General features: G+C 36.0%; 1 protein-coding gene across 1 annotated transcript; it reads left to right on the top strand.

The window, feature by feature from the left end:
• The first annotated feature begins 822 nt into the window (after positions 1-822).
• On the top strand, positions 823-2,307 carry LOC113294367. The gene is made up of 3 exons (XM_026542758.1): positions 823-1,306; positions 1,778-1,912; positions 2,195-2,307. Exons 1-3 carry the CDS (start codon positions 823-825, stop codon positions 2,305-2,307), a joined length of 732 nt encoding a protein of 243 aa, XP_026398543.1.
• The last annotated feature ends 8,874 nt before the right edge of the window (positions 2,308-11,181 follow it).

The raw sequence follows: 11,181 nt of genomic DNA, 5'->3' as shown, positions 1-11,181 counted from the left end.
AATTTATGTGCAAGTATACATAGGCATCAGCAAATAAATAAACCTGGTAAAAAGGAGAGAAAATAAAATCAAAAAGAAGCCCTTTTAGGTGGTTCTGGGTTGATGAATATTTAGCTGCACATATTCATCCAAGAATCATAAGAAAACATAATTGATCCCAATGCTGGTGAAATCAACTCAGAAGGAAAGAACTGTTGGACAAGTAAAGTAAGCAAACTGACTGGCTTTCAGCGTTGCACTGATTTGGCTTTTCTTTTCTTGGATGTCTTTATACTAGTGAAGATAAGTACAATTTGATTTACTCTATTTAAGCAGTTTCAAATCTCTCCTCGATAATGTCGTTCATAAGATGGAATCTAGAGTTCAAAGCTTTAATGGACCTTCCCTAAATCAACCAGGTAGGTTCGTACTAAATAAACCAGTTCCGAGTAGCTTACCCATATATCAAATGGGTTGTTTCATCCTTCCCAAAAAAGTCACTAAAAGGATTAACGCAATCCAGCGCGACTTCTGGTGAGGAAAAAAAAATATTTGGTGGATGCTACCTGAAAGGTTTTGACTTTCTTTGCAGACCACTAGTCTCAGGGGTCTAGAGTTTAAAAAAGCAAATAAAATGAATTTGTCTATGATAGCAAAATTAGCTTGGAGGTTGGCCTCTGAGCAACACGCACTTTGGGCTAGATTACTTAAAAACAAATATTTCAGAAATACTTCAGTTTTTCATAATAAAAAGCACTACAATGAAAGCTGGATATGGAAATGCTTAAAGCAAGGAATAACACTCATTCATAGATTTAGCTGTTGGGAGGTGGAGACGGAAACATGATAAATATCTGGACAGATAAATGGATTCCAGGCTTAAAGGATAATCTTGAAACTATTTGTGGCTCTAAACTAAACTCGTTAACACTTGTAACTGAATTAATTGACTCAACCACGCAGAAGTGGAACTCGGAAAAAGTTAGAAATAACTTTCCCCAATCTTTCTCAGATGCAATTTTAAAGATAAAGCTTTTCCCAGACTCAAATGGAAATATGAAAACAGATACCTTAAGATGGCTCTTAACAAAGAATGGGAAGGTTACGGTGAAATCTTTGTATGCTAAATTGCAGAACAATGAGACAAATCAGACAATACAATCTAATCAGAATACTCCATCTTCTATTACTTTTTGGACTGCTTTCTGGAATTTGAATATTTCACAGAGAATCAAGATTTTCCTATGGAAATGTATTAATAATGCCTTACCTGTTAGAAAGTTACTTGGTCAATATAGGGATAACATAGACACTCATTGCATCTTTTGTAATCATCAATGTGAATCTCTGAAACACATTTTCTTTGATTGTCACTATGCTAAGTCAGTTTGGATGCTCCCTCCACTGGCTGGATTAAATTTCAATCTAACTTCTGACAGTCCCTTCATAAGTTTATATTCTAACTGGATTGCAGGAAAATCGAATGATAAAGTGACCGAAATTGTAGCTACGAAATGTTGGATTATTTGGAAAGAAAGGTATATGAGGATCTTTGAAACCAAATCTAACACTAGTTTACAAACATCTTTAGCAGTGCTGCGACACCTTAGATTCTGATCACCTAATTCATTGGATGCATACTCTGAACTAGACACAAGGAATATGTCTAACTTAGGAACAACACCAGTCCAATCCATGATTCAGACAACCAATACTGTCAAAAGATGGACTCCACCTGACACTAACTGTTATAAAATCAATTTCGATGCTTCATGAGTTGATGAAAATAATCTTGCAGGGTATAGACTCATCCTTCGTTCTGAAACAGGCTCAACCATCCAAACTGGATCAGGAACTTTCTATGCCTCCAGCCCTGAAGAGGCAGAAGCTCTGACTCTTCTAGAAGCAGCGAGATGGGAAACAAAGATGCATTGTAAACACTTTTGGATTGAAGAAGATTGTAAAGGGGTGATAGATTTTGTGCAAGGGAAGACAAACACAATTCAATGGAGGAACCAAGCCATAATCTCTGAAGCCAGAATGGTTTTGCTATCATGTGAATTTTTTTTGGGCTTTTCTTTCAACCATAGAAGTAGTAACAAGGTAGCAGATGAACTGGCAAAACAAGCAAGACATCAGGGGCATCACAAACAACATTAGATACATATGCCATCTTTCATTCACTGCGCTTTAGCTTATGATTCCTGTTTTTTAGTTTCAAATGCTTTGTATTTACTTTCTGAGGATAATAATCTGTTGGAAGGTTCTCGTATCACAGTTTCTCAAACTGAGATAAGGACAACCAACATATTTGATAGTCTTCTGTAATTCTGTTTTGCATCAATATATTAATTTTCAAAAAAAAAAAAAAAATCTCTCCTACTTCGAATATTTTGGTTTAGAATGTAATTGTAGTATTGAATTGGCAGATTTCTAGTATCGGATTGGTTCTTCTTGCACCTCAATAAGCCATCCATTCCTTTTCAAGATTGGTTCTAAAGGCTTGTACATACATTATTCTATGTTTTATCCATGGGATCAGTTACCCTTTGTGGATGATAAGACAATCTAGCTATGTGATTCTTGAGTGAGTAATAATATATTAGAAGAAAAAAAACGTGTAAATATTTCATCGGTCTGTTTGTTACAGAAGTTTATCCAATTTTACATGCACATTATAAACAAATATGGACGCGCACTTAATTAACAATTTCCCCTAGGCGCTTGATTAATGTTGCCATCAGGGCGAATTCGAGTAAGCTTATCAAAGATAGAAATGTACATCTTAGTTAGATTTAATACTTGCATAAATCTAGTTAAATCTTCTTCTAATTCGTTGGTTAATTATGCCCTTAGCATCGTTCTGAACATGACGCAAAACCTCTTGAGGAGGACGAGATCGCCAAATGCAAGGTTTGTTCAATTTGTGGCCCATTCTTGCAAATGTATCAGCAGTTCTATTACCTTCCCTGTAAATATGAGTCATCTTATAACTATTCAATTCAGGTAAAATCAAATTTATAAGTTTCACTCGTCTTTGTATTTCTTCAGGTCCAACTGGTATCTGGTTTGCAATAATTTCAAGCAATCTTTTTTCGTCCCCCTCAAACCAAACATTTTGCAAGCCATTTTCAAGAACCAAATCAAGGCCACGCTGAAACGCAGCTATTTCTGCAATGGTGCTTGTTGTTTTCCCTATTGGTTCTGAGTATCCAAGTAGGAAATCGCCTTTATGGTTCCTTACAACTCCGCCAATGCTTCCCATTCCGGATTTATATTTCACCGAACCATCAAAATTTATCTTGATCCATCCAATATCAGGTCTTTCCCATTTAACTTTAATGACTTCCTGGTGGAATTTCCTTAACGACAAACCAATTTGGTATTTGAGTCTTTGGTGCCCACATAATTTGGCAAAATTGAGAATCATTTTCTTTAAAATAGCGAATGCTGGCAAGAAATATATCAAGAATCAAGAGACCTTCTAATTCAAACTTGGAACATTTTTATAGAGGAGGTGATAGATAGAGTTTGCCCCCATTTCTTTAAATCGACAATATTTGTAAATCGGAATAAACATAGAGTAGAATGAGAGAAAGTTAGATTGTTTTCTATTGATAGTAGTAAGCCAAGAAAAGAATAAAAATGAAATCACTCTAGAACTCCACATATTTTGGAGGATGCCCACAAACCTCTTCATCATATAGCAGTACCATCCGATGATTTTCACAAAGGGAGAGGGGAAATTTGAATTGGATGGTAGTTTAAGCTTAAACTGAAAGTAACCGTCAAAATAAATTATCATTTTGCTAAAATTTAGTGGAAAAGAGGAAGGAAGTTAATTGAACTCATAAAACTAAAACCAACAGGACCGTCAATTCTTAACTAACTATGTTTAATCCGAATCACAAAGATCTTTTTTTATTTTATTTTTTGAAGGAAGAAATTATTATTTTGTTCTTGGTACTTAGGTTTTGTCCAACTTTTGAGTTTGGTCTGACATTTTTCCAAGTTGGTGTTTGGTACCTGGAAAAAAACGTTGACTCGAGTTGACTATGTTAAGTATTGACTTTTGTTAAGTAATTACAAAAAGAATTAAATAAAATCTAATAACGAAACAAATTTACTCTTGTACCCTTAGCTTCATTTGCTGAATCGACTGAGTCTACTCGCCGATACATAAATCAGACAGAGTTATATATGAAATCTGATCAATTCCGGCCATAATTCCAAGCCATTTGGTTCGAATCCCTTCCTGCACAATCATTCATTCAAAAACAACTCTTATCAATTATCATTCATATACAACTCTTATCATTCATATATTCAGCACTCGCAACACTCCTGCAGTTCGATCATTCAGAAACCTGTAACTTCATTTGCTCAACTCATAAACAACATCACCAACTTTATTCCTTCTCCATTGCAGCAACACCAACTCTTGTTCTCTGCAACTTCTTTTGCAATTCCAGCTGAAACCATTACACTGCCATCTACTTTATGAGCTCAGCAACACCATCTGAATCTTCCATCCACCATCACATCTCTTCAATTTTATGCTTTCTGATTCACCACATTGCGACAAACCGCTTTCATATCTCCGAACAGACCAATTACTAGCAGCAAATCCATTGCACAAAAACTCTTCTCAAGAACAATATCCCTATCTCTCAATAACAAATCACAACATCTCAATTTTTTCCCTGATATCTTCTTCAGATTCTTCAAACCCTAACCTTCTCCCAATAGATTTGTTGAATCAATTTCACCAAATTTAGATTCATCTCACCCATCTTCAGGACTGCAACAACATTTCTAATTTCATATTATTTAAACAAAATTGCTAATTGAATCGCTTACTGAAACTCCCATTTGATTGATTCTGTCATGAATCAAAATTGAAACCCGAAGATGGATCGAAACCGTAATATAACTTCTCATTTAAAACCTCAATTTTTCAAAACATCAAAACCCTAACTAAATACAAATTGTACCATAACTAAATCCAATTTGTCTCTGAAAAAAATAGTGTAGATTCTGAAGAATCGAGACGGCTGTAGCAGAGGAGAAGAATTCGTGTCTTGTTTGTGGGAGTCCTGGAGGCGGAAGAAGTGAAGTAGAAAATAATTTTGGTAGTTGGGGAGACGTTTTTGGTAATGTAAGAGGCTAAAACGGTAAACTACAATACTAATTAGACTTTATTTAATTTTTATAATAATTATCAAACGGAAGTCAAACACTACCCTAGTCAACGTGGGTCAACGTTTTTTTCAAGTACCAAACGCCAAGCTGGATAAATGTTAGATCAAACTCAAAAGTTGGACAAAACATGAGTACCAAAAACAAAATAACCCCTTTTCTTTTTATTACCATATTTTAAATGAAATTCTAAACGATAATATTTTTCTTTTTTTAATGAAAACAGGAAGCTCCTAAATTTTATTTATTAGACTACCTCATTCGAATTGTAGTTTGAAGGATTACAATGATCAATTAGATCAATAAACAGGGCAATACAGATAGTACAAGATACACAATCGAAACTTAAAGATTCGAGATATGAAAATCGTATTAAACTTCTGCATCCCATTGAAAGATTGGAAATCCTTATAATAGTTTTAAACTATTTTGTTTCTTGATCATCAAAGATATCATATGCTTCCGTAAAAAGGAAGTAACATGCCCAAATTAATTTCTTTAGAAACGATCTCCATATCTGACGAAGTAGATCGTTTTTATTTCGAACATGCTTGATAACAATTCAAATCCAAGTCCACCAAAAAAACCTAATTAGAGAATATGAAAACAAGTCTTGATAGTATTGTGAAACCATCAGACCGACCAGAAAACCGTAAAAATTATTTAGAAACAAATATTTTTTTATTGGAAAATAAATATATACAAGGAAACAGACTCGACCCGGTTCGATAAATTTGAAAAATCAAATCAAAACCGGACGAATCAAGGATCTAAGTTTTGAAGAAAGTAGTTATTTTTTCTCCCTTCTTTGGTTCAGAGAGAAAAGAGAGAGAAAAGGGGAGGGTTGCCTTAAACGATAATCTTATCGATAAAAGGAAACGAAAAACAAAAAATAGGGCCAGAAGAGCATAAGGCCCGACCTCCAAGAAAAGAACACAAAAAAAAAATCGAAAAAATATAAGCTCTTCTATAAAGCAACGAAATATACTTTCAAAAAGATTTAAATTCCTTGAATTGTATAGAATACCTATATGTTAAGATAAAATTATTCTCTAAACAAGAAACTAAATATACTAGATTAAGATTACAAAGCTCCACACATAATTGATACTGACTAGATCTAATGGAAATCACCATCAGGATTTGACTTATAGATGGTTGAGTAAATCTTTAATCTTTTATAGATAATCGGATTTTATCAAAACTGATCTACCCGTACGCATCCAAATCTTTTTGGTAGTCATTAGTTAAAGCTTTAACAAATGCATTTGAAACCTTTGATGAAAGTTTAGCAGTTGAATAACAAAACCTTAAACGAATCGCCACCGCCACCAACTAATTATTTCAAATGCACCAGTCACACATATTGATGAAACAAACAGATATATGATAAAAAAAATAAAAATAAAAACCTCCCTAAAATTTTTCAAGTCATAATGAGAAAGCTTCAAATTTCAAATCTCTAAATCGGGTTTCTTATAAAAACAGGATTATAACAAAAAGCTATTAAAACAATAACTTAAAAATATGCAGGGAAATCTATTCTCGGATCTGATCAAAGATCAGACCCGAACAAGAAGACGCCTATGTTTTTCTTTTTCCCGTCAATGTTTTTCTTTTTTCTTTTAGGAGAGAGATAAAAAGGAATATAGATCATCAATAGGTTCATTAAATACATGATTACTTACTCCTCAAAGAAGTGGAAGTAGAAAAAAATACATGATGGAGGGGCATGTGTAAACTAATCTCTAGTTACATGTTCGTTAAATACAAGTTGACACAACTCATGGGATATATAGTCGATAGGCCTAGGAACTACAATAAACTTAATGTCTATAAAGCTGTGTCTCTTGTTTCTAATACACCGAATAGTTTCTCTAATTATTCCAGGGATATCCTAAAACTCACCAGCGATAGCACCAGGGATATTGGAGATATCTCCTTCTATGATAAATTTTGATAATTGAAGTTTATTTGTCAAGTAAACAACGTGATCATATGCATAAGCCCCAGCCTAAAAATCTGTCGCGACTGTCAAAAGCAATGGATGCAACAACACCTTGGTTAGTAGAGAAAGATGCATCAATATTGATCTTGAAATAAAATTTCTTTGGTTTTTGCTGATGATCATTTAAGGATATAGTTGGGTATATATCCATAGGATGATGACTGAATAAACTGAAGTCTTGAAAGGACAGCTTAATAATCATTGGAAAAAGTATCATTCTTGAAAATCATATCATCATACGATTTCTAAATATTCCAAAGGATAGATGAACCCATTGGAAATTCTGATATGCATCTTCTTTTAAAAAGTGTTGTATGATAATTATCGGATCACTACTGTCAGAGATATTTAGAAATCTGGGAGACATATCAAAAATCATTTTAGAACAGTGATTTCTGGAGAGAAAAAAATGTTATATAGTTACTTATGGCCATAAAAAGTGCAACTGACATCGATGTTGTTAACAAATTTGAAGATATTAAAACTCAATTGTAACTTCATTATGCAATAGCTTCCATGTGAACACCTGAATTCTAGGAGATATGTTTTATAACAGAAATAGGTTGAATATCATTTGCTAGAAATTTACAATGAGATTTTGCAGTAAATTTCCCAGAATTAATTTTAGACCAAACTAAGTATCTTTAGCCACCTCTTTTTTTAAAAGTATTTGTAAAAGAAACCAAAATGAGAAAATACTTGTTGCAATTGTTGATGGTGGTTTTTAGTTCAGGACTAAAATTGTAAAACCCTGTATTTAATGCGTCGTCGTTTTGCAAAGAAGCTAAACCATTTAAGAGTGATGAGTGCCCAGGACTCTTTACTTACATATGTATTGAACAATTCAGTATATGTATATAAAATTTATCCAGAATGGTACATGTAACAACAATCCCAAATATTCTATAAATTTTAGTAAACTCCCGCTTGCATTATTCACTAATGTACAGCCTGTCGATTATTTTCCTATGTTATGTTCCCCAGCTGAACTCTTAATATTGGCACGACATGACAATTACTTTTCACTCGCAGCGGAGTAGCATGAATTTCCCGAAGTGTCAGTATTAAGATCTGCATGAAAATACTCAGGAACACGCAAATTGTACCACTCTCTGATAAAGAGATTTCTTGTGCCAATGTACAGATAATTTATCGAAAATTGTTTTATTTTGTGTCATCTCACGAAATCCAATTTTCTAACCTAATTTTACCTATCTGCAAAAATTAGGTTTTTGCGCCTCGAGCGATATCTCGAATTCTATTGGTCGAGACCAAACCTAGATAAGCTAGGAAATTAATCCGCCATGGATTAGTAGGAGCAAGATCTTACCAAAATCAGGAAACAAGAAATAAAGAGGAACCGCGGAAAGTAAGAGCAGTGGCAAAAGGAGGCGTGGCCGCGCCACTTGGACGACCGATTGGCTTCAGCAGGCGCCACCTATGGCCGGCTGGCCACGTTCCATATTGCTGCTTGTCGGAACCCCTTTCCCATCGACCAATCAGATCGCTTTAAACCCGCCACACACACTTTTAAATAAAAATGGAAGTTGGCTGATCGATGCGCCTAAATTCCTTAAGGAATTTAATATAGACTGCCCATGACAGTCTTAAAACGATCACCGTCGTACGATTTGGCCACTCGATTTATCAAGCTTAGCCGCTCCCTAACGCGACCGGAAAAGCATCACCATACACACCGGCGGTCCCACTACTTGGCCAAACGGAATTCTTCCAACTCGCAAGCAGAGCCACCAAAAGTTTACCCAAAGTAGGTTGGTCGCGCGGCATTTTAAAACCTAAATTAAATCAACCGCATCCATTAACTGCCGCAAATCATCTCGGACGCCCAACCTCGCTAGATGAATTGGCCGGCCTAACTCCTATTTTAGGTAGCCAATAAGATGAGGCCATGTTCAACGGACACTCCCCTTCCATAAGCCGTGATCGGCTAAGCCACGACCTCCCCATATGGATCCCAAACGATCGTCCAAAAGGTGATGGTCGAGCCGCTTACATGAATTTCAAGGCAGCCATTAACTGCCGCAAATCATCTCGGTCGTCCAATGAGATGTCACCATAGTCGCCAGCCATCACTCTCTTATAGAGACCGACCGGCCTGCCTTTGGCGCGCGTGAATGGCTCATGGAAGCTTCATGAAAATTCTCGGTCACGCTTCCTTTAAGATATTAAGCTCTGCGACTGATTTAAGCGAGCTTTATACAACGATGCTTTACATGCATCAATTATTTTGAGCTGGTTGCTTAAAAGCGATGCTTTACATGCATCAAATACATACGACATTTTATGAGTATCAGCTTCACAAATAACTTAGTTATTTAACCTAATAGTGTCACATGCTATTCTTTGTGGAAAGCTTCATGACTTGGCTCGTCACACATGACTACCCGCTACCTAACTTGCGCGTGATTCGTCAGAATAATTAGGTCTTGCAAACAAGACCCACTCAACAACCTGCTGCATATTTTCCACGAAAATACTCGAGACATCAAACATGTCACAAACTGGGGGATGCTCACTGGGGTATTGGTATGGCGGCTTAGAGCGTGCATCATGCAACGCGCCCATTACGAGAAAGTGTCAGTAAAGGGCGAACGGTTAGTAGCAGTAAGAAAGTAGTGGGTATAAGGCTTACCATTCTTCCCTCATGATGAAAACGTGATGATCACCACTTTTTACATAACTCCACTTCTCCACTACTTAACTGTCTCCACTTCCTACGAGATCAGGGGTGCTCAATCATGACTTGTATAAATAGGTTTTCAACCTATTTCAATCAACAACAGAGTTTTTGGTTATCAACACAAGTATCCAGAAAAATACTAAGAACTGATAGCTTGCATTCCGCAAACCAGTTCCATATTCTGATACAAGTCATAAAATAACCACACCTTCAAAATTAACCACTCTGATCTCAACACCTTCTTCGCTTCCCTTCCTAAGATCAACCCTTCTGCTTCATTTTGTGACCGAAGCAAAACTGGAACAACCATTTCTTGTTTAGGCCATAATTGTACAGATTGATCTCTCGAATCTAAAGTACTCCCGTGCAGTGCATTTGTTTAGGCTTTAGATTCGTTTCTCGGAGGCACACCCAAATTTACCAAAACCAGCCGAATCAGTTTTTACCCTAAAACAACAACAAAGGAGAACTCCAAATTACTGTATAATTAATTTATTGACCTTAAAAGTGTAGTTCTCATACCTCTGTCACCTTTGTGTTTATGTATTTTCTTCCAACCTACAACATGTAATGTTTTATTTTTTTAATCTGCATTATGACCCCATCAAAAAGAATATTGAATTTTCTTTATCTGTTGTATCACACCTTTAGGTGGTAATCATGTGCCAATGAAAACAACATAAAAAACATGAATCGAAGAAAGATTGGTTTTAGACAGAATAGTTCTGCTAACATCAGTCAAATATTAGTGTTGCTTCTATCCCCATTTTAATATTAAAGTTTTAAGGAAATCAATAATATTGACTCTATGATCACTTTGAAGATGATAGGCTCCCAAATATTTTTCATCCACCTGCATTTATTTTTCATCCTGTTGATGGTGGTTTTTAGCTTAGGGTTAAAATCGTAAAACCTTACATCTGACATGACGTCACTAGGATCACTAGCGCATTTATTGAATCATTCAACACGCCTACGTAAGAACTACCAGGGTACCTTTTTTTTACATATATATGTGTCATGTTCCACGATAGAACCCTTAGTATTGACCGACATCACCTTTGTACACCAAAACCTAAATTCTTATACCACCGTGCCAATGGCAAACCATGCCATCCACATCTCCGCGCCAAGGCATGTCAACCATGCCAGCCGCACCACCGTGCCAATGGAAAACCATGGCAGCCATGTCTCTGCGCCAAGGCATGCCAACCATGCCAGCCGCACCACCGTTCCAATGGAAAACCATGCCAGCCACGTCTCCGCGCCAAAGCATACCAACCATGCCAGCCGC

The sequence above is a fragment of the Papaver somniferum genome, chromosome 7 (genome assembly GCF_003573695.1).
Source record: "Papaver somniferum cultivar HN1 chromosome 7, ASM357369v1, whole genome shotgun sequence".
In the NCBI taxonomy this organism is placed as follows: domain Eukaryota; kingdom Viridiplantae; phylum Streptophyta; class Magnoliopsida; order Ranunculales; family Papaveraceae; genus Papaver; species Papaver somniferum.
Note: the sequence above shows the minus strand (reverse complement) of the source record. Positions and strands in the feature narration are given on the sequence as shown.

Excerpts from the sequence above, each read along its gene's own strand:
- LOC113294367 (XM_026542758.1), top strand. The coding sequence starts at position 823 with ATGATAAATATCTGGACAGATAAATGGATTCCAGGCTTAAAGGATAAT. Across the intron at positions 1,307-1,777 it reads AGACACTCATTGCATCTTTT|GGTATAGACTCATCCTTCGT; the intron begins GTAATCATCAAT and ends ATAATCTTGCAG. Across the intron at positions 1,913-2,194 it reads ATGGGAAACAAAGATGCATT|TTTCAAATGCTTTGTATTTA; the intron begins GTAAACACTTTT and ends CCTGTTTTTTAG.